Consider the following 21,383-nt stretch of genomic DNA (forward strand, 5'->3'; position numbering starts at 1 on the left):
GATCTAATGATCGTGACTCCTCTTCAACCTTAACCTTGCAGCATTCCTCTTCATTAAGGTTGCCTGGCAGATCAAACCTTCAATGGTTGCTGGGACTGAGTTGCTGACATGAGTTGGGATCACCCTGTCCACAGGTATGCTCCCCTTCCCCTTCCCTCCCTTTCCTCGTGCGGGGTGCCTTCTCCCTTTAGAATGAAGACTGGCTTGTTCATACTCTTTCATGCCCCATTCTTCGACTATGCTAACCCACCCGGCCATGTTCAGCTTCAGCTATCCGAACGGCGAACCTCAAACTCCCACGAGGACTCCTACTACGGCCGCTTTCGACTCCTTTACTACTCCGAAACTCGAGTCAAGTTTCTTTGACCCTCGGGTCACCTGGGATACTGCCGACCCTTATGCCTCCAGTCCCGAGTTCCTACGGTCCCCTCAGAAGTTCGCCCTCGGTAACCCCTCAAATCCGTTCAAGACAGAGTCCCTCGACCAATGCATAGGAGACTTCAAGGATGGAAGGATTCTGGAACAGACCGATACCGCTAGGCGCATTCGCCCCGTGAAGCCAATGCCGGATATACGTGAGGATGGCCCCCGGATAGGGGATTCCGCAAAGTCCGCAGCTTCAATGCAGACACCACCACCCACCAGTGCCTCCAGGCGGAAGATCCCCAACTTCGACCCGCTGGCCAGTGTCGGGAGAGGTACCACTCCTCGGACAGGAACCCATCTGGAGACCCCCAGCCGATTGCTGGGAGAATCTCCACGGATGTTTGGTAATCTGCAGTCATCGCCAGATTTCTTCCAGCTGGCCTCGTTGAATCCGACGGGGTCTCCCCTCTTTCCACAACAGCGACTGTTCTGGGACCAGGACCATGAACAACCTCCGCACGACATCCCTCTTCCAGGCACTCACAGAAATACTGACCACCCGCCAAAAACCACCCCGAACACCGCTATAAAGACAAACATTCCCCAATTGCCAACTATTGACGGCTCCATGGACTTGCCAGAATTCAGCGGGTTTGGATTCTCATGCCACCCTACTGATGCAGCCCTGTTCCCTGCCCCATTCTCTACCTCCCCTCGCCGGCCGGTGGCGAAGGCAGAGGACCCCGCCATGTTCTTGAGTTCGCCTGCTCGCCGGTTCGGTGGACCTCAGACGACACCGGAACGAAAATCCCTACGTGGAATGCGACAGCCCTATCACCACCAGATTGAGGAATCAAAACGGGAAGAGCTCCTGCGGTCCCACAGTCAAGACCGCCAGGGCGTTGGATCCTTCTCGAGTGTATCAGATGACGATGATTATACACCTAGGGTACGACCAGGGTTGACTAGGAGTGTAACGCACACTGCTATGACGAGTTCCTCCCATCGCCCGCTTAGCCAGGCAGAAAAACCCTCCAATAATGGGATTCGCAAAAGCCCTTCAAAAGGACGGCTATCTCCAGTTAAAGGGATGCGTCCTGCTTCCCTAGCACGATCGGCCTCGGCCGCTTCATTCACCACTCGCTCCCAGTCTGTCGTGCTTCGTATCGGAAGAGATGGTCGGGCGAAGGCTGAAATGGAACCTGTTGATGAGGGTCCCTCGGGTTTGACTGATCCTCTGACTGGGATGGATCTTGACGGTTCCGCCACCGAAAGTGAAGCCGACCCTGCCGAGTATTCAGAATATCCTGTCCTGCCTCGGTCCCAATCATCGTTTTCCTTGTTGGACAGCCATTGCCCTAACTTGGCCCGTAGTGATTCTGGGTCCCGACCCCCGTCCAAGGGCTCCTATGCCTCCATTGGCTCATCACACTCCGGGCGAATGTCTCCTTGGGCAGGATCATCTCGGAATGTCTCCGGTAGATCTACGTATCGTGGGTCGCCCGAGGCCATCAAGCGGACCCCGAAGCGGCATTCATCATTGCTCCACTCTGATGCGACATATACTCGGGGTAGCGTGGCTTCCCAGTTATTGCCTGGAGATGAGGATGACAGCGGTGATGCCCAGGCTGCCCTCCGACAAGTCCTCAAGGAGCGTGGCCGTCCCAGGCCTTCTACAGGTGGCTACGGGGCTCGCCTCGCACGATCATCACATTCATTTGCCCATCTGCGATCATCCCCCCCTCGTATGCACAGTGATTTTGATATCCAATCCCGACATTCCAATGCATCCCCGACCACGGTGACCGATCCCGACTTAGCCACTCCCCACACGGAGCGACACAGCAACCATAGCAATCCTAGTAATGCTACCCGCTGTATTTGTAACTCCATGGACAATGGTGGGCACCTCATGATTCAATGGTCAGTCGTTACTCCGACGATTTCTTTCGCTGATGTCCACACACTAACCTATTTCTAGTGAATCCTGTACCCACTGGCTCCACACCAAATGTGTCGGGCTCGAACGAGCCAATCTCCCCTCTTTCTACGTGTGTATGTTCTGTGACCAGACCCCGTCGCGGGGAAACCGTGTTCGATCGGGCTACGGACCCGGTGGCGGTCCCCCCTCACCTTTAGCGCATAAATCATTTCGGTTCCGGCAAAGCTCCCGTTGAACTGTTGATGTACTCTGACGACTCTTTTCCTTTGTTCCATCCTGCATCAGCCGCGCGGTCCCCGTCTTGTATTCCCTAATCTGTTTCCCTTTCTCGATGATACCTATGTACTTTTGTACTATTACCACATATCCCCTTCTGCTCATATGGTCCCTTTGGCAATCCGGGATCCAATAGAAATTCATTCGGATATTTATGTCCTACGCTGTTTACATATTGCATACGTATAAACAAAGAACCTCTAATACAACCGGACCGGGACATATAGATCACCGGACCGGGATCTGCGTTGATGAGGGTCACGTGCTAGATCGACCTTGTACCTTATCGGCAAGCGCTCCCGAGATTTGTTTATCTCGTGATTATCATTGGCTGAAAACCTTATCCACCTCACCGCCTTTTTATCGGTTCCTGAAGAAAGAATCGACTCCCCGCAAAATTGAAAACGGAGCCATTCCCTCTTTGCTCGTGTGCACTTCACTCGTTTCGTTTGCACCATGTCTGCCTCGATTCCTGGCTCCCGTGACCTCCCGGTCTCTCAGTATGATTTGACTACCTACTGGGGCCGTGTTCGCCATGCCGCAGACATTTCCGACCCGCGGTGAGTCAAGTGTTTTCGCCTCCCGTAAACACATTACTGATTTGTTAATTTAGCACACTGCTCACCGGACCTGCTGGCTTGGAGCAAGCCAAGGGTGTTATTGCCCAATATAAACAAAACAAGATTCCCTTCATGACACCGGATCTATGGAGCGCAAAGAAGATCGTCGACGCTACTTTGCATCCCGGTATGGGCTGAGCCAGTTGGGAAACCAAAGCAGATTGGTCGCTAATAAAAATCACTGCAGATACTGGCGAACCGGTCTTTTTGCCATTCCGCATGTCCTGCTATGTCATGTCCAACTTGATTGTGACGGCGGGTATGCTTACCCCGGGTCTCCAGGTGAGTCAACTGATCTACAACTCCACGCTACATGCAGACTAATGCGTCACCCCTATATAGACCACTGGAACTCTCCTATGGCAAATCGGTAACCAGTCGCTCAATGTTGCAATCAACAATGCCAATGCCAACAAGTCGACCCCCCTGTCGTACTCCCAGATCGCCAAGTCCTACTGCATGGCTGTTACCGCTTCCTGCTCCGTCGCCCTGGGTCTTAACGCATTGGTCCCTCGCCTGAAGAGCATCTCCCCCAACACCCGCCTTATCCTCTCCCGCCTTGTCCCCTTCGCTGCCGTCGCTAGTGCCAGTGCCTTAAACGTCTTCCTCATGCGTGGTGAGGAGATCCGCCAGGGTATCGATGTGTACCCTGTCCTATCCGATGAGGAGCGTGCCAAGCGCGAGGAGATGGAGGATGCTGAACCCCTGCAGAGTCTGGGCAAGAGCAAGAAGGCCGCTACCATCGCTGTCGGTGAGACAGCCATCAGCCGTGTCCTGAACGCCACTCCCATCATGGTGCTTCCCCCTCTGATTCTTGTCCGCCTGGAGAAGACCCAGTGGCTTCGGGCTCGTCCTCGCATGATCCTGCCCGTCAACCTGGGTCTTGTCTTGACCACCTCTCTCTTTGCCCTGCCTTTGGCCCTGGCTGCCTTCCCCCAGCGTCAGGCTATCAGTGCCAGCAGCCTTGAGGAGGAGTTCCACAGCCGTGGTGGTCGTGACGGCATGGTCGAGTTCAACCGTGGAATGTAAAATTTGCTTTTTCTTAGCACTGGCGTTGCAGCGTCTGCATTTGCATGCAGGTAGATACTTTTTTTTTTCCTTTTTGGGATGCACATGCCTTTTTGCATAGATTTGGATTTTCCTAGGTATATATGTGGTTTTCAAGCCTAGCATTGCAATTCTATCATCTATCCTGATTCATTCAACAGAGGCGGCTTCCTTGCCTGGAGGACCTGTTCTAACTGTGCTGCAATGTTTAACAACTCATCATCGTTTCCGTGTCGACCCATCAATTCTATTCCAATTGGAATACCCCGAGGGGCTGATGCAGTAGCAGGACTAAAGCCGGCTTTATATCAATTAGTCTCGAATGAGTTACAACCCTGACACGTCACAAACTTACCTGGAATGCAAATCGCAGGGTTCCCGGTCACAGCAGCTAACACCCCATTGCGATTCGGCTGTCTCATTTCCCCAGCATTGACAACTAGCTGTCGCTGATGCGGATATACCAGTACATCCAGTTCATACTTGTCAAAGCACCGCCGTACCGATTCCTTCAGAGCTGCTATAGTATCAAGACGAGATCGGTACTCCTTGCTCGTGCGTGAGTATACCGCAGGATCAAGAAGAGGAGCATAGAAGACTTCCGTGACAGCTTCTTTGTCATATTCTCCACTGTGCGATATAGCTTGAAGCGAGAGATATGGAGTTGATGATACGTGCTGAGACTGAAGAAAGGAATCGAGACAATCCTTAAATTCAAAAGGCTGGGTATCTGCATTGGCGAGGAGGTTCGCTAATGTCCAGTCTGGATCTGAGTCCACGGGAACCAAAATGATATCCAATTCGCCTTGAACAGTATTTAACGTATCGCGAACGACACGTTGAACTATGCTGTTCTCGGCAATGACCTGTTCAGAGCAAGCTATGGCATCATCGAGTTCAAAATACGCTTTCAAAAATCCAAATCGTGATGCGCGCTGCTGCTGCTCATGACAAAAAGAACCAGAATAGGAAGTACTCATTGATCCACTTAATGACCCCCTCATGACCTCATATATAATCCTAACATCACCCACTGTTCGTCCCATGGGACCAGCTATATCCTGTGTCTCAGAAACAGGGACAATCCCCACACAAGAGACACTCCCCATTGACGGTCGAAACCCCACAATCGAACATGCAGATGCCGGGGACCGCAAAGAATTCATTGTGTCAGTTCCACATCCCACTAGTCCCAGGTTCGCTGCTAAGGCTGCAGCTGTCCCACCGGATGAACCACCCGGAGTACGGGATAAGTCATATGGATTGAGCGTCTGTCCGCCCAGAGACGAAGTCGTTGTTCCATGTAGAGCGAATTCGTGAAGATTTGCTTTTGCCAGAATTAGAGCGCCGGCGTTGATCAGGTGCGTGACTACCTCGCTATCTTTGCTGTGGAGGGTTTGTAAGGCCTTGGTCCCTGCGCTTGTGGGGAGGTTTGAAGTTGTATAGTTGTCCTTGAGGATTATAGGGACTCCATGGAGGCGTTTTAGAGGAAGTCCGTTTTGAATATGATGTTTTATCTCTGTGTCTTTTTCGATCGCTGTGGTCAGGGCGTTGGGATTGATTGTTATGAGTGTTTTGAGTGTGGGGTCGTGCTGTTTGATTCGGGCGAGGTAGATGCGTATTACTTCGCCGCAGCTGGTTTTGCCTTGGTGGAGTAAGTGATGGTATGCTGGAATGGTGAGCTCCAGTATGTTGGGTTGCTGGTGTGTATTCATGTTGTGTTGACTATCTAGTAATTTGATTTGAGGGGTTGAGTGGGTTGGCGTTGGGATGCCGATCTGAGAGCGGTTTAGTGGTTGTATACCCCAAATTTATACTCCAACTTTGGGGAATTTAACACCTACACCCGCAAGTACTAAGCGTCCTTGGGCATGCGGCACTGTCGAACGAATGACTATGCCAGCAGAGCGATGTTTGCTACCCAGATCTTGCATTATAGGGGGAGATTCGCTAGCCCGTCCCTTTCTTCTCTCTTCTAGAGTCTACACTCGACATATTTTGGAATGCTGCACTCGCATGTTTTAATTCAAGCATGATGGTGACTCATGAAATCCAAGCGCCCTGGATTGATTATAAGCTACTGATACAAATGCATAAACCTTGGAATATTATAAGATTGCTGTACGGGACAATGAAGCAAATCCCAATTTCCGAGGATCAATGGAGTCGGGCTAGGGCCCGGCCAATGCCTATGTACACTCTCCACTCCGGTACATGACGCCAGAGAAACAAATTCAACATGGTATAAAAAAACGCAACGTAAGGATCTCCAAACCCCACATGGGTAGTCGAAAAAAAAAATAAGTCAAAAAAGTAACGATCAAACGGCAGAGGGGATGGCAAAATGATATAAGAAGTAAAATATCACGATGGGAATCATCATCGTGCGAAATGCTAGACCGGGGTCGGACAGGGGATCAAGGACAAGATAAGAAGAGAACCGTGCCCCGACTGCCCAGGTGGTACAGAGTTCAGGGACAAGCCAGGATTGTGCGTGTTCATCAAACCAGCCCTAAAAAGGCAGCCGCCGGAGACCAGGAGAGAGAGAGAGAGAGAAGAGGAGAAAAAGACAGCAGTAAAAGAAACACATCATGAGCATCATTTTCCTAATGTGAAAACACCATCCCATTTCCATCCGTAATAAGAATTACCCAGAACATATGAACCATCTATCCATAATGGACCCAAGAGACGCCGGTGGATCCCCTAAAGATACGTGTCGCGAAAGCCTGATGAGGCGCAAAAGATTCACAAGAAGATATAGGGCTAGCGAGCGCTGGGGCGATGCAGGCCCATGCCGATCCTATAGGCTTCTGTGCCATCATCGATGATGCTCTCTTTGAACCATGGGTGCTTCAATGCATCCTTGGCAGTGATGCGTTGCTTGGGGTCGTAGACAAATATTAGGCGTAACAGGTCTAGGAATTGTCGGTTGAAAGGGGTACTGGTAGGAATGAAATCCTGCGCATAAGTTAGTAAGAAGCCTCCCAGAGCGAGTGACAAAAAGAAAACATACAGTTAGTTCTTTCATTGCACGAACATACTTCCGGGATGCCCGGGTTGTTTCTGTATTCGGATAGTCCAATTTGTTGCGGACGAAATATCTAAGAGTTGGGTCAGTAAAAGATCATGCACGTAATCGGAGAGTGACCTACTTGGCGGCTGAGTTGTGGTTGCCCCCACGTCCGGCCATAACTTGCCGGATCAATCGCGGATCGATCTTGTGTCCGATGACTGCCTCCATCATGGCCAGGTGTTCAAGGTTGTCATGAGTCTGAAACAGGGCATCTCCGGTGAAAAACTCGACTAGGATGCATCCAATACTCCATATATCACAAGAGAAACTCCACCCTAGGTTTAGAATGATTTCAGGTGCCCTGTAGTGTCGTGTGGAAACAACCGAAGAATGGTATTCATCGTCGAAAGTGGCAGAGCCAAAATCGATTAGCCGGATCTCGCTGTCAAGAAGTACCCGCCGCTGGCGGGCATTTCGAGGGTTCGCGTGGGAGGATGAGGGGATGGAGCGGTTGTATGTAAAAGTTTGGTAGGCGTTGCTGACAAGGAGAATGTTTTCGGGTTTCAAATCGGTGTGAATGAGGTTGAGGTCGTGAAGGACTGCAATGAGATTAGTGGTCAGATTCTATTTTCGTCCTTTGGTGAGCAATCAGGACTTACAGGCCACGCTTGTAAATAACTGGCGCGCAAAGCTCTGAATCTGACTGCTGGGGAACGGAACGAAGCCGTTGCCTTTCAGAAAATCAAATACACTCTGGCCCAGCAAGTCGGTGACGATGCAGATATGGTTCCGGAAATCAAAGCAGTCTCGCAGGTGAATACATTTGTTGCGATTGCTTTTGTCGTTCGAGGCTAGAGTTGACAGCACTCGCAACTCGATACGGGAAGCGTCCCTGTACTTTTGGATGGAGCGGATGATCTTGATTGCACAGCGGGCCTTTCGCGTCTTGTCATAAGCCTCCACCACTTTTCCGAATGTGCCCTGGCCTAGAAGTTTGATAACGGAGTCTAGCACAGAGTTAGTCACATCGGTACCAGCCTTGGCAGCAAGCGTAGGTTGTGAACTTACATCGATCGGTCAACGGTGTATCGGGAGTCACAATGTAGTGACCATCGTCGTCGTCGAACTTTTCATGTCGTGCACTCGTGTACTAAATGAGAACTCGAATTAGTTCGATTACATACAGCAAAATGAGGGGGAGCCGGTCACGCACATCACGAATGACAGGCACAGGCACATCTTTGGCTTTGATGACCGGGTGCGGTGGTGGAACATATTCGAGAAACGCGTCGCCCACAGTCTCAAGTTCGCGTCGTTTTTGCTCGTCGCGGGTTGACTTCCGAGTGGTCCGCTTACGCTTTTGACCAGCTGAAGCATCTTCATAGTAGATACCGTTGCTGGCGCCTGTGCTGCCCTGAGAGCCCAGTGACGTCGGGGCTGTCGTGTGCAAAGAGGTAGTTCGGTCGGTTGAGAGCGAGTTCGACGAATCCTCCCCATACTGCTGTGGATTGATGGAAAATGAAGGTCGGTCATAGTAGCCCAAATCATAGGCAGTCTCGATTCCAGTGCGTCGCCGCTTGCCCGCAGGCTGGGGTACAGCTGGTTGGCCGGCCGACGCGCCGTGACCCGGAGCTGGCGCGGGTTTAGAGGGTTTGGAGGCCTCAGGGCCTGGACTGTCATCTATCACAATGACTTCTTTGGGGATACCATTCTTATAGAATTCGCCCCAATCAGGCTTCTTCTTCCGACCGCTTTGCGAAGGGGCCGCGCTGGAGCCACTTTGATGGGAAGCCATGCCCGACGGGGTCGTTGTCGCCGGCGCGACTCGAGTAGATGGGTTGTAGGGAAGGGTGGTAGTCGGAGCGGTGGTTGGCGAGGGGACGGAGTAGGTGTAGGGATTTGTCAAGCGAGCCCCTGCGGCGGTCGTCGGGGTTGGGTAAGAGGTCGTCGCCTGGTATGAAGAATGGGGGTATCCGTAGCGCTGATGAGAGGGATGGGTTGCAGTAGCTGTGGATGGTGTGGACATTGTGTACGGATCAGTCTCGTCCGTCACACGAACGGGGTCCCAGGACGCGGAGAAGAGGGCGTTCACGACCGATTGCCGGTGGTGACCGAGGAGAAAGTCTTCGCGGTAGGATAAATACACGGCCAGATATCCTGGCCTACTGGTATCGAGCCGGGTCGATCAGATGGTAGTAGGGAGAATCGGAAGGGATTGACTTGGGACGTGACAATGACGAGGCGGTCGGAAAATGGGATGAGATCAGATCCGATGCATCTCTAGTAAAATCGGTGGGTGAAATTTTTTCTTTTCTCCGCCTCGAGGGTTATATCCAGGATATCACAATGAAGCAAAGTAGAAAGGGCGACTCATTGAGAATGAGTGGAACGACATTTATAAAGAAATGAGGAGGAAGAGGGGGGGGGGAAGAAGGAGTGAAGTTGATGATGGCGGCGAGCCAGAGTTGGGGGACGTAACAACGTTGCCGATCATTCATTTCTCTTAATGACTCGACTTTTTAGTATAATTGGATCAAAACAACATTCCGCTTTGCTTTTCTACCTGATTTTCCGTTCTTTTAAGGACTAAGATCTTTATATACCTTTCTCCTGTTTTCCCTTTGGATCACTGATTTTTCTATGGAAGCCCTAGTCCCGAGTGAAGGCTCCAAGTCCTCGCGCCCTAGGACTTGTCCCGTGTTGATTAAGCCACCGGGGGCACATTAGGGCCCATGCGCGTGAAAAGAAGAACTTTGTAGCTCATATGGGAATGAAGGAAAATCGAATTACGCCCTCATTCCATTTCTATGGCCCACTCCACGCCACCTGGAGTAGCCCTGGCTTAGCCGATCCAGCCCACACGCCCCATCACAGGCCATAGCGATCTGGAAATCCTAGAAAAGATGGATCTCGCCCCATCACGGCCCTAGATCAAATCAAAATCAAAAATCTCCATGAAAATATCTCAAATTCTTGCGGACCTGCGCGGCCGATCACCTGACATGCGGATGAACAGTAGGACCGATTCATAACCGAGTGTTCACCTGTTCACCTGTTCGCCCGTTCATCAATTCCAATTCTATTCAATATTTGAAGCTCGATGGTATCCATAGTTCATGTCTCAGTTGGAAGCAGATTCCAAAAGCCCGTTTTTGTACAATATCAGATTCCAATAGGTAGGATCGGTTCCCCATTTCAGAATATACATTCGGCTGACTTTGCCTAAATTTCGCTCCCTCAGCAGACAACCCTCAGGTAGATCTGATCACAATTGTCAGTAGAGCCCTCGAAACAAATCAATCACCAGGCACTTTACTTTCATTTGACCTGAGCGTCCATGGGTGAGGTAGCCGACATCTGGGGTAGTCCCAAGGTCACATATCGTAGGTAGGTGGCTATTAACCCGCTCCTTCGAAACCCCCATCTGATCGTACACTCAATGAAATATGTAAATCTTTTGTTCTTGAAACTCAGTGTGTTCTCGCTGGTGCTTTGAAATTGAAGTGGTACATGTGACGTCTAGGGCCTTATTTGGCTTTTAGAACCGAGTCACAAAAGCCCCTGGATATAAAGTATCCCCGAGATCGACTGGGGGCCGAAACCCCCAAATGAGAGACACTTCCAGACACTTTAAGTGTTTCATACATCCAGATTTACGAAAGTAATCCCTCTTCCAAGCATGCTAGGTATGACCTGACGCTCAGATACCACATTCCATGACCCAAATCGCGTGATTCAATGACCATACGGCCTATAATTCCCTAGATCTCCGAATTCTGTAACAGCGCATATACTTGATCGCATTCGCGGCCTTAATAAGCCCACAGAACTGATTAACAAACCAAAAGCTGGATGATTATTTCATGCAAATCTAAATAGTGTGGTTCTTGGACCGTGGTGGAAAAAGGCGAAACGATTGATTGACAAGACCTATGAACAACCCTGGAGGACGTATCTTCTCTATTGCTTTAACATTGAATGAAGAGTAGTTATTTAGGCATCATGATAAACTCCATTGAGACCTAGACCTAGAAAGGCAAGCTTGCCAGTGAATAAACCATGGAAGAGAAGGATATGGCTCCGCCACCGAACTGCTCGCCCGATCGGGTAAAGGATGCGGAAACCCAATATGGCTATGAACCAATCACCTCGACTTCTTAGACCCACCACTGGTCAGGTCTACTTCACATCCATCTTTTGAGGAAGATTGCATAGCCACTCTTGATGGAAGTGGAAAAATTCCATATCCATCGGGCCTGCATATAAGGCATGCCGTGTCCCCCTAGTTTTACAAGACTCAAACTCAACGATTGACTCTCATCATTGCCACTTTCCTACTTTGATCATACGTCCGAATTCACTTCACTATTTTGCGTGATGACGAACGATAATCCCATTACTCGAAAAGCATTTCAAGGTATTGCAGCGGGTATTGGCCTCGTGTCGGAGAGCATATCGGCACACAAGGCAAAGAAGCAGAACCAGTCAGCCCAAGAGTCCCCAGAAAACATCACAGAGAGGGAGCCTAATTCAGAGGAAGAAGACATTTTCATCCATGAGCTTTCTACTGAACAAAATGGGAACTCTGAGCACCCAACCAGAATCCTCGAAGAGCAATGGGCTCTGGATGAAGCCCAAGAGGAGATTCGGCATGGCTCCGGAGAGCCTGCCAGCTCTCCTCCACAATATACGGAGATTGACGAGGCCAGCCTTGCACATCAGTTTGCATATGCCCACCCAGCTCCGCCGCCCTATGCCGTAAGCAAGGAAAAGCCACAGCCACGGCTATCAGCACCAGTTGTTCTGCCCCAGCGGAGGCCAAAGACTCGCGATCGCGGTTTCATTCGAGCGTATGCTCCTGCTCTGGCCGATTGTGAAATCGATCAGACCATGTTCATTGACTTCCTCAACACTGCCGAGAAGGCCTGCCAAGCGGCCCAATGGCTTCAAGCGATCAATTTAGCTTCCATTGGAACGATCTGGCTGCCCTCCGTGACTGGCATTGCTGTTTCGATTGCCATTCAGATTGCCACCGATATTGCGATTGCGGCAGATGGTCGTCGAAAGTAAGAACATGGATGTGCACCCATCATTCGATGCTACTTTATGCTGACAGCTGCGCGCCAGGACAAACTTGTTTTTCGACCAAGTCAATAAAGAGTTTTTTCAACCTCGTGGACTGTATTGTCTTGTTATGACATGGAATCCTGACCTAGCTGATGCGCCTTCGACGGCTGTCGATCTCAATTCATTGATCTCTCAGACTGCGGGCGGTGGTAGCCCCGGCACTCTGGGACGCGTTCGACACAAATTCAAATCCTCTGACGGCAAAGGTTACGGTAACATCTTCCCCGAGGTAGCGCCTCTTGTTTTCCCCGAGATCGATCAGTTGGCATCCGACCCAAATGCGGAGAAAAAACTGTCCAAGATAAAGAAGAAAGGCCAATTCGTGAGTAGTTATATGGACAAGAGAGCCCAGGCCAAATTTGTAGGTATCATTGCTCATTCATTCCATTTGTTGATCTAACAGACTGAGCCACTAGATTGCCAAGAACCCGGATAGTCACTTGATTCAGGGTCCCAAACCTACCTTCACCTCCCGATATGCCGACCCAAACCACCCCGCTAGCAGTGGTGACCCGATTGCTCTGATAACGGGCGGAAAGTATAGCATGGATCAATTACAGAGGTTAAAGGCTGAGCAATCCCGCGGTGGGCGTGGTTACCCAAATGAATACCAGAATGATGGGTCTATGCGGACACACTCCGCTTCTAATCCGGCACCATGTGCACCGTACGGTCGTCGTATTGGGCTGAGAGACGCCATTGCTCAAGCGAGGGACCTGAGGAGCTCACAGAGCTCTACACAGTCATGCTCAAGGGATGGCCACTATTCTGGAGGTCGGGACTTCCCTGCCAGAGGATATTCGGCGAGCCAAAGGGATAACCGTGGTCTTTTGACACCAATTGCAAAACTTATGAAGAAGGTACAGTTTCCAAACGTCTCGGGAGATAAAGAATATGTCCTGACACTAAATAGAAAGTGCTTTATCTGGCTATTGTCAATATGCCATCGGAGGATGAGATGAAAGGAGCTCACGAAGCCGTGCGACAGATGGTTTGATGACGAAATTGTCTAGCCCTAACTTGCGTCTATTCGAGTCTGCGCAGCTCTACTCAAGTGTTATTACATACACTATTATAGACTTTATCAACGTTGTATTTTTCCATTGTTGTACTTAGAATTCCCATGCATAGAAAGACCTGGTGGCCCAGTTGACAAGCAAGGATCAGACGAATCAAATGCGAAATTATCTCTATTCGCACGCATAGTCAACCATTATTTCGAAAAAGAATTCAATAAAAAAGGGATTCCGGCATCTCTGTGTGAAAAGAATAACAAAAAAGTGCCCGAACGCCACGAACCAGACTCACGCAGATGCAAGAACTCTTGGAGCGGGGATCAGTATTACCCGATTCCTCCCTGCAATTTGACCCCCAGAAACAAATTAGTCCGGAAAATAAAGAAAACATGAAAGTAAGATTACAATGGTCTGGTTCGGTCAAGTTGAGCGATCCTCCTTGGGATCCTTCGAGTAGCCTCGTTGCACGTGTTTGATTCCTCGTCCATCAGCCTCAAGCATGAACAAGAGATCCCGGACCTGAATACCAGACCCCTTCTCTTTATCCTCACGCCAGGTTCCAATCCGTCGCTTCGGCTGACCGGCTGGCGTTTCTCCAGAGCGACCGGGTTTGTCCGGCGTAGCAGTAGGAGTAGAAGGGGCGGCGCGTGATGGCGATGAGAATCCACTGGACGAGCCCCCAGGCTTCAACCACGAGTAAGACTTCTTAGTTCCAAACATACGGCCAGAAAGCATGCTATTGGTAGCTAAACGAGCCGTTTCAACGGACTGCTGGTGCTGCTGCGCCTCACTGGCCTTGGAGTCCATCATCTTCTTCGCTTCCTTCTTGGTCATGGACTTTTTATCGAAGCTGGGGGCTCGTTCGGCGATAGGTGTCGAGGGAGCGGATCCGGTGACATCAATAGAATCAGCCCGATTGCCGGTGAATTCATCAACAGTGGCATCTGCGTTACGCTTCGCGCGTTTCGCTTCTCGCTTGTTCTCCTGTGAAGACTCTTTATTCACAAGGGCGCGGTATTTCTCGGCGACTGGTCTTGAAAGAGATGTTTCGCTACCAGGACGAGGGCCTATTAAATGGTCAGTTTGTAGTGAATTTGATGTGCCTCACACAATACACATACGCTTGGAAGGAGTTGCCGTATTCCCAGTGACTGGATTCAGAGGCTGTGCGACATCCTGCCACTCATCCGGGACCACGCCATGTGAATGTGCCTGGCGGCTGCGAGATAGGGTTGAGGAATAGTCAATGATGCCCCGTAGTCGCTCTTCGCAAGAAAGCGACATCAGATTCAGAATGTCCACCAGGGGTGCCCCCTCCTGATTCAGAATAGTCTGACCGGTACGAATGACAGACGACCCATCGGGTCCAGTAACTTCAATAGGCTGCGGTCGACCGGGAACGGGATGAAAAAGACCCTCGGAGGGAATGCGAACACCAAGATCGAAGCCTCGTTTCTGGATCTTCTGCTCGAGCAATTTTGCTAACAAGAATGGCTCTTGTAAGTGATATTGTGCCCGCCTTGCGGCTTCCGTATCCTCACGAGTCGGCTCATTAGGGTCTTTGAACGGGACTGGGGTTTGCGAGGCTGGATCGGAGAACGACTGTTGCGGGATCGCCGGTTTCACGTGGGACATATCGCCAAAACTGCTAGATGCCGAAAGTGTTCCTGCTGAGGCTTGAGATGCAAACGAAGTGTTGATGGGCGGCGGATGATGGGGTGTTTGCCCTCGAGGAGCCGGCTGCGCCTGCGCATTAGGCCCCGAGAAGCTGCGCGTAAGAAAGGCCTCTTCCTCTCGCACGTCGATACCCGATGATGCCAGAACATCCGTCAATTCCGCCGCATCGGTAGTTTTATCCACAGGGCGCGAAGGTGGTCCCATAGTACCCGGGGGTGGTGGCATGTTGTTCGGAGCAGTGCCGTTCATAGGAGGTGGGTGTTGGGGTTGAAGTTGAGTTTGAGGGAGTTGCATTGCCCCAAAGCTTGGTGAAGCGTAAGGAGACTGCGACTGCGATGGTGGAAGCGGAGAAAGGCGAGGGCGTTTGGATGGAGGAGGAGCTGCGCCTCCATTTACGGGCGAGGAGGCGGAGTGAGGTGAGGGAGAGGAGACGGGAGGAGAGAAAGGTTGAGAAGTGAATTGAGGCGGCGGCTGTTGCTGCTGTTGGGGGTGCCGAGTTTGCGCCATGATGAATAATATCCCAGAGATGAGCGGCAAAAACTAATGAATTGGAATTCGACTACTGCGCGAGATGAAGAGACGTCCACGCGTGGTCGTTCAAGTGAGCGGCTTGCTCACACCACCAGATACCACCAGGTGGGACCATCTCAGAATACCCTTGAAACCATGAAGTTGACGCGTAGGAGGAATTTTAAATAATAAGTAGAGCGGACAAGCGGACGTGATAGGCTGTATGGACGCTGGCGATGCGGGACGAGGGGAACAGGGAGCTTTGCGTTTCTCTGAGGTTTTGCTCCGCGGATCGCGCTGGTCACGTGTCGCTTAGTTAACGGCTGGGGAACCACCTCGCCAAAGCGGTGAACGCGGTCGACTTGATTCGCGACTTAATTCTACATCTCATTATATTTGTCCGGCATTCATTCCGCGTCGCTTTTTATCGTCGTTTCGATTTTTCATTATCGCCTTGGCCATGGATATGACCTGTAACGGACACTGATTGCTCGGTTTCTAATCAGCCGCGAAGGAGTTCACGGTGCCCTTCACGGAGCCCTTCACTCGAACGATTCTGCCGGCAAGCAATTGCGACTACGACACACCTTATTTTTTGACCAGTTCAAGCTTTAGGATTCGGTAAAGATGGCGGCCAAGCGCAAAGCTTCAGCAATGGGTGCCGCCATGGATGATGAACCGGTCGATCCCTCGGATGAGCTGGCGTTCTATTGTCTCGGCGGAGGCAATGAAGTCGGACGATCATGTCATATCATCCAATACAAGGGCAAGACGGTCATGGTAAGCTTGGAAAATGGAGATTGAAAGTTTTTGATGGGCTAATCTTAGGACTCGATTCTTGACAGCTTGATGCGGGCATGCATCCGGCCAAAGAAGGCTTCTCAGCGCTTCCCTTCTTTGACGAGTTTGATTTAAGTACAGTTGATATCCTTCTTATCAGCCAGTAAGTTAATTTCTCTGCCTTCGAGCACCAGCACTGAGGACCTTGGTGACATGCGCTCCGGCACGGGTCACGGTGTTTTGTGCTCAATGCATCCTGGTTGTAGACAAGTATCCCATATACAATCTATGCCAGCATCGAAACTCGCCATCATCTCGTTGCCCCATCTTTCTTTGTTTTTCAGTCGCTAATGATTCATTTTTGGCTGTAGTTTTCACGTCGATCACTCTTCCGCACTCCCTTATGTCCTCAGCAAGACAAACTTCAAAGGTCGTGTTTTCATGACACACGCTACAAAAGCCATCTACAAATGGTTGATTCAGGATAATGTCCGAGTCAGCAACACATCCTCCTCCTCAGATCAGCGCACCACCCTGTATACCGAGCGCGATCACCTCTCAACCCTCCCTCTAATCGAGACTATCGACTTCAATACAACACACACCATCAACAGCATCCGTATCACGCCCTTCCCCGCCGGCCATGTTTTGGGCGCTGCTATGTTCTTGGTATCTATTGCTGGCCTGAATATCCTGTTCACGGGCGACTATTCGCGTGAAGAGGACCGCCATTTAATCCCGGCTACCGTTCCCAAGGGAATTAACATTGATGTTCTGATTACGGAATCAACATTTGGCATTTCATCCAATCCCCCAAGATTGGAACGAGAGGCTGCTCTGATGAAGTCAATTACTGGTGTCCTGAACCGCGGAGGTCGTGTGTTGATGCCAGTATTTGCTCTCGGCCGTGCACAGGAACTGCTTCTTATTCTTGAAGAATACTGGGAGCGGCATCCGGAATTGCAGAAAGTCCCCATCTATTACATCGGCAACATGGCCCGTCGTTGCATGGTTGTGTACCAGACATATATCGGTGCCATGAATGACAACATCAAACGACTTTTCCGGCAACGTATGGCTGAAGCCGAGGCAAGCGGAGATAAGAGTATCACGGCAGGACCATGGGATTTCCGCTTTGTTAGAAGTCTTCGGAGTCTGGAACGATTTGATGATGTCGGAGGTTGTGTGATGATTGCCTCTCCTGGTATGCTTCAAACCGGAACTAGCCGAGAATTGCTTGAGAGGTGGGCCCCAAGCGAGCGCAATGGTGTTGTCATGACTGGCTACAGTGTCGAAGGTACCATGGCCAAGCAACTGCTCAATGAGCCTGACCAAATTCCTGCCGTTATGTCTAAAGTTTCTGCCATCCAAGGTCGTGGCCGAGTTCCTGGAGGCAACGACGACGAACAGAAAGTGATGATTCCACGCCGTTGCACCGTTGATGAGATTAGTTTCGCAGCCCACGTTGATGGTGTGGAGAATCGCAACTTCATTGAGGAAGTTGCTGCCCCGGTGGTTGTAAGTAGATCAGGGTTACCTTGCGTCGTGCTAGCTACTGACATCTTAACAGATTTTGGTCCATGGTGAAAAGCACCAGATGATGAGACTCAAGTCCAAGCTGCTCAGTCTCAATGCTGACAAAACAGTCAAGGTCAAGGTTTATACACCGGCAAACTGTGATGAAGTGCGCATTCCCTTCAGGAAAGACAAAATAGCAAAGGTGGTTGGCAAACTGGCACAGATTGCTCCGCCTTCAGAGCAAGACGACAGCCAGCTCATGGCTGGAGTTTTGGTTCAAAATGGATTTGATCTGTCTTTAATGGCCCCGGAAGACCTCCGAGAGTACGCTGGCTTAACGACATCTATCATCACCTGCAAACAACACCTTACCCTTAGCTCCGCTAGTATGGAGCTAATAAAATGGGCTCTTGAGAGCACATTTGGCGCCATTGAGGAGATCGGTACAGACATCAAGGAAAAGATGGAGGCCAACGGTGACTCGAAAGCATATCTTCATGGGGAAGCTGCAGATGAGGAGATTCCCATGGACCGAACTCAAACTTTCCTAATAATGGGCTGTGTCATTTTGCGGTACCATCCACGAAGCCGTGAGGTCGAGCTCGAGTGGGAGGGCAATATGATGAATGACGGAGTTGCCGATGCCGTCATGGCCGTGCTTCTCACAGTCGAGAGCAGCCCAGCCTCCGTGAAACGTAAGAGAACATACAAACCCCTTTTATCGAAATGAGACTAATAGTTGTATTTCTAGAATCGGCCAAGCAAAATCATCACCATCATCACCACGACGATCATTTTGACGCGATCCCCAACCCCCATTCACATCTTGGAGCCGACGATCGACTTGATCGACTTCTTATGATGTTGGAGATGCAATTCGGCTCTGACATTGCCCCCATTGAACGCCCTCGTATACCGACTGACCTTGCAATCGACGTAAATGACGGTGACGAAGCCAATCTCAACGAACAGCGTGTTGCTGACATTGAGTCGGCTGAACTGGAGCGTCTCCATGCCCTGAGTATCCCAGTTCCTGGAATTGAAATCAAGGTGGACAAGCACGTTGCCCGTGTCTGGTTGGAGAACCTGGAAGTGGAATGTGCTAATGCAATTCTGCGTGACCGAGTCCGTATCGTCGTTGAGAGGGCCGTTGAAACTATTGCTGGTCTATGGGCAGCTAGCTCCATGCCCAAGGAGGCTGTAGTGCCCAATGGTCCCGTTAAGTCCCAGGCGGCACTTGAACTTACTGCTAGGACCAAGGCGGCTGCTATTGAGTCACAGGGTTGATTTTATGTACAATAATGGGAGTGTTTGGCTTAAACAGAGATGATTTCTCACTGATATATTCACACTCGATTCGCATTACTATTGTTTAGAACCCTACTTTATATACCGAAGAGGGAAAAAATGAAAGCCTCGACACATCACAGGCCCAGCTCATTGAGAACGTCCGCAAGCACGTTTGCAGCGCCATCAACAATGAGGTCGATTTCCTCTTTTGAAACAGTAAAGGGGGGTGACAACAGCACATGGTCACCCCGAACCCCATCCACCGTCCCGGAATTGCCATATAGTGAGAGAGAATACTCGGAGCATAAACCCCTTTCTTGTATTAGAAAAGATAATCGAGTCGCCGGATCAAACGGCTCTTTCGTAGTTTTGTCTTTGACAAATTCAATCTGCAAATAAGAGAATCAGTGATTCAAACCCGAGAAATTTCATGTTCTTTCTTCCTTACACCCCAGAATAGCCCTTTGCCTCGAATGTCTCCAACATACGGGTGGTCGCCAAGACGCTGGCGAAGCTGTTGTTCCAGGTATGCTCCCATGTTGCGCACATTTTCCAACAATTTCTGTTCTTGGATTGTCTTCTGCACCGCCAAGGCAGCAGCACAAGAGACTGGATGGCCCTGGTAGGTTTGTCCATGTCGGAACACACCCGTTCCCCTATCCAGCACCTGCACTATAGAGTCGTTGATCAAGATTCCGGAAACCGGAGCATAGCCTCCACCAAGGCCTTTACCTATGGTTTGGATATCCGGAATAACGTCTTCCTGTTCCCAGGCATGAAGAGTTCCGCATCGGCCCATGCCACTCATGATCTCATCCATGATTAATAGAGCACCGTATTTCTCACAAATGGCTTTCATGGCAGGGAAGTATCCCGGCACCGCTGGGACACATCCAAGGGCCTGATTTGCGGGTCGTCAGTTTATTCTTCCAAGTTAATGGGCGGATCCATTCTTACAGCTCCGACTACAGGCTCTGCGATGAATGCGCACACAGTCTCCGGGCCAACTCGCTGGAACTCTGCATCCAGCTCGGCTGCAAGGCGGGCCACATAGCTGGCGTCTGGCTCGCCAATATTTTTGCCGCGGTATGCATTGCACGGTGATACATGAGATGTGTTCTTCGCTAGCAAAGGCTCGAATGGTTCTCTTCGAAGGACGTGCCCTCCAACAGCCAAGGCCCCGAGGGTGGTTCCGTGGTAAGAGGGCAGGCGAGCGATGAAACGTTCGCGTTGGGGTTGGGGACTAGAGAGCTCGAGAAAGTATTGACGCGCCAGTTTCAAAGCAGCCTCAACCGCTTCGGAACCTAAATGAAATACTGAATAAGTGGCTTTGAATTTGATGAAGCTTCTAGAAAGATACTGACCAGAACTGACTACAAATAACTTGGACATTCTGCCCTCAGTTGAATCCACTAGAAGTCGAGCCAGCCCTTCGGCAACACCGGTTCCAAAGAATGCAGAGTGACAATAGGATATCTGATCCATTTGGTCTTTGATAGCCTGCTGAACGGTTTCATTACCGTGGCCGAGACATGAGACAGCTGCACCGCCAGTTGAGTCGAGGAATTTTGTACCATCTTCAAGAAAGATGTAACTTCCTTTACCACCCACAGCTTTTTTGGGAATAAATTGGCTATCCCGGTGCAGCACCGCACTGCGCGAACTATTTGAAGCTGTTTGAAGACGTCAGCACGATCACCGCACTTAGGTTGGAACACTCCATACCGGACTGCGCCATATCGGAAACGAATAAGTAAAAGCAAGGTATTTTGTATCAAAATGTTGTACGAAGAGAAGTTAGCTTATGAGAAAGTCGGAAATTAGCTTCTTCTTAAACTAAATTTCGACCCGAGGCAATTCAATTGCCTGCGGGGCGAAGTGGGTTCGGCATGCCGATCTGGAGAAGCCGCAAGGCCGATTGGCCCTTGTGTGGGCCAGCGCACGGCGATTGATGGGTCCTTGGCGGAGTTATGTCCATAGTGGAGAAAGTTCTCCAAGGGCATTCCTATCTTCCTTAGTGCGCTCAGATCGCATGCTACGAATGAGCCAGCGCAACACCAACCATGATTGTCAATTCTAGGCAAAGATCGCCGGTACCTGGCCAGACACTGTATGATGTAACATTTCCTTGGCCCCTCCTTTTCGATTTTAAGCTGCCTTCTGATCTCACAGCCCCATCTGACGAACATAACTCATAG

The 21,383-nt window shown here is 50.4% G+C and overlaps 8 protein-coding genes across 8 annotated transcripts; 4 read left to right on the forward strand and 4 right to left on the reverse strand.

Moving 5' to 3' along the window:
• Positions 1 to 256: 256 nt before the first annotated feature.
• N7503_012119 (PHD finger domain protein) lies at positions 257 to 2,631 on the forward strand (the record flags this gene model as incomplete). Its single annotated transcript, XM_057071665.1, has 2 exons — positions 257 to 2,289; positions 2,348 to 2,631. 2 exons carry the CDS (start codon positions 257 to 259, stop codon positions 2,541 to 2,543), a joined length of 2,229 nt encoding a protein of 742 aa, XP_056918276.1. The 3' UTR covers positions 2,544 to 2,631.
• Positions 2,632 to 3,040: 409 nt separating this feature from the next.
• On the forward strand, positions 3,041 to 4,233 carry N7503_012120 (sideroflexin family transporter; the record flags this gene model as incomplete). Its single annotated transcript, XM_057071666.1, has 4 exons — positions 3,041 to 3,144; positions 3,198 to 3,331; positions 3,392 to 3,486; positions 3,547 to 4,233. The coding sequence occupies 4 exons, from the start codon at positions 3,041 to 3,043 to the stop codon at positions 4,231 to 4,233; spliced, it is 1,020 nt and encodes a 339-aa protein (XP_056918277.1).
• Positions 4,234 to 4,391: 158 nt separating this feature from the next.
• On the reverse strand, positions 4,392 to 5,966 carry N7503_012121 (amidase; the record flags this gene model as incomplete). Its single annotated transcript, XM_057071667.1, has 2 exons — positions 4,392 to 4,552; positions 4,607 to 5,966. 2 exons carry the CDS (start codon positions 5,964 to 5,966, stop codon positions 4,392 to 4,394), a joined length of 1,521 nt encoding a protein of 506 aa, XP_056918278.1.
• Positions 5,967 to 6,796: 830 nt separating this feature from the next.
• On the reverse strand, positions 6,797 to 9,720 carry N7503_012122 (putative protein kinase (Lkh1)). Its single transcript, XM_057071668.1, has 6 exons — positions 8,481 to 9,720; positions 8,336 to 8,417; positions 7,927 to 8,274; positions 7,407 to 7,866; positions 7,268 to 7,355; positions 6,797 to 7,212 (listed from the first exon to the last, which is right to left on the reverse strand). The coding sequence occupies exons 1-6, from the start codon at positions 9,291 to 9,293 to the stop codon at positions 7,018 to 7,020; spliced, it is 1,986 nt and encodes a 661-aa protein (XP_056918279.1). The 5' UTR covers positions 9,294 to 9,720; the 3' UTR covers positions 6,797 to 7,017.
• Positions 9,721 to 11,644: 1,924 nt separating this feature from the next.
• Positions 11,645 to 13,391, forward strand: N7503_012123 (uncharacterized protein; the record flags this gene model as incomplete). The annotated part of the gene is made up of 4 exons (XM_057071669.1): positions 11,645 to 12,333; positions 12,395 to 12,755; positions 12,811 to 13,254; positions 13,308 to 13,391. 4 exons carry the CDS (start codon positions 11,645 to 11,647, stop codon positions 13,389 to 13,391), a joined length of 1,578 nt encoding a protein of 525 aa, XP_056918280.1.
• A 277-nt stretch (positions 13,392 to 13,668) lies between these two features.
• Positions 13,669 to 15,633, reverse strand: N7503_012124 (uncharacterized protein). The gene is made up of 2 exons (XM_057071670.1): positions 14,532 to 15,633; positions 13,669 to 14,477 (listed from the first exon to the last, which is right to left on the reverse strand). The coding sequence occupies exons 1-2, from the start codon at positions 15,592 to 15,594 to the stop codon at positions 13,831 to 13,833; spliced, it is 1,710 nt and encodes a 569-aa protein (XP_056918281.1). The 5' UTR covers positions 15,595 to 15,633; the 3' UTR covers positions 13,669 to 13,830.
• A 569-nt stretch (positions 15,634 to 16,202) lies between these two features.
• On the forward strand, positions 16,203 to 19,182 carry ysh1 (cleavage polyadenylation factor subunit YSH1; the record flags this gene model as incomplete). Its single annotated transcript, XM_057071671.1, has 5 exons — positions 16,203 to 16,377; positions 16,443 to 16,540; positions 16,749 to 17,895; positions 17,948 to 18,590; positions 18,647 to 19,182. The coding sequence occupies exons 1-5, from the start codon at positions 16,225 to 16,227 to the stop codon at positions 19,180 to 19,182; spliced, it is 2,577 nt and encodes an 858-aa protein (XP_056918282.1). The 5' UTR covers positions 16,203 to 16,224.
• A 137-nt stretch (positions 19,183 to 19,319) lies between these two features.
• Positions 19,320 to 20,923, reverse strand: N7503_012126 (aminotransferase, class III; the record flags this gene model as incomplete). The annotated part of the gene is made up of 5 exons (XM_057071672.1): positions 19,320 to 19,574; positions 19,634 to 20,086; positions 20,143 to 20,489; positions 20,550 to 20,858; positions 20,911 to 20,923. 5 exons carry the CDS (start codon positions 20,921 to 20,923, stop codon positions 19,320 to 19,322), a joined length of 1,377 nt encoding a protein of 458 aa, XP_056918283.1.
• Between the last annotated feature and the right edge of the window lie 460 nt (positions 20,924 to 21,383).

This window comes from Penicillium pulvis, assembly GCF_028828015.1.
Source record: "Penicillium pulvis strain IBT 33274 chromosome Unknown scaffold_8_segment0_segment0, whole genome shotgun sequence".
In the NCBI taxonomy this organism is placed as follows: domain Eukaryota; kingdom Fungi; phylum Ascomycota; class Eurotiomycetes; order Eurotiales; family Aspergillaceae; genus Penicillium; species Penicillium pulvis.

What these genes read in the sequence shown, in the direction of transcription:
- N7503_012122 (XM_057071668.1), bottom strand. Translation starts at nt 9,293, where the DNA reads ATGTCCACACCATCCACAGCTACTGCAACCCATCCCTCTCATCAGCGC. An exon ending in AACCACAACTCAGCCGCCAA is followed by an intron (nt 7,356 to 7,406) that starts GTAGGTCACTCT and finishes CCCAACTCTTAG; the next exon opens with ATATTTCGTCCGCAACAAAT. An exon ending in GTGCAATGAAAGAACTAACT is followed by an intron (nt 7,213 to 7,267) that starts GTATGTTTTCTT and finishes ACTTATGCGCAG; the next exon opens with GATTTCATTCCTACCAGTAC.
- N7503_012124 (XM_057071670.1), bottom strand. Translation starts at nt 15,594, where the DNA reads ATGGCGCAAACTCGGCACCCCCAACAGCAGCAACAGCCGCCGCCTCAA. An exon ending in TACGGCAACTCCTTCCAAGC is followed by an intron (nt 14,478 to 14,531) that starts GTATGTGTATTG and finishes ACCATTTAATAG; the next exon opens with GCCCTCGTCCTGGTAGCGAA.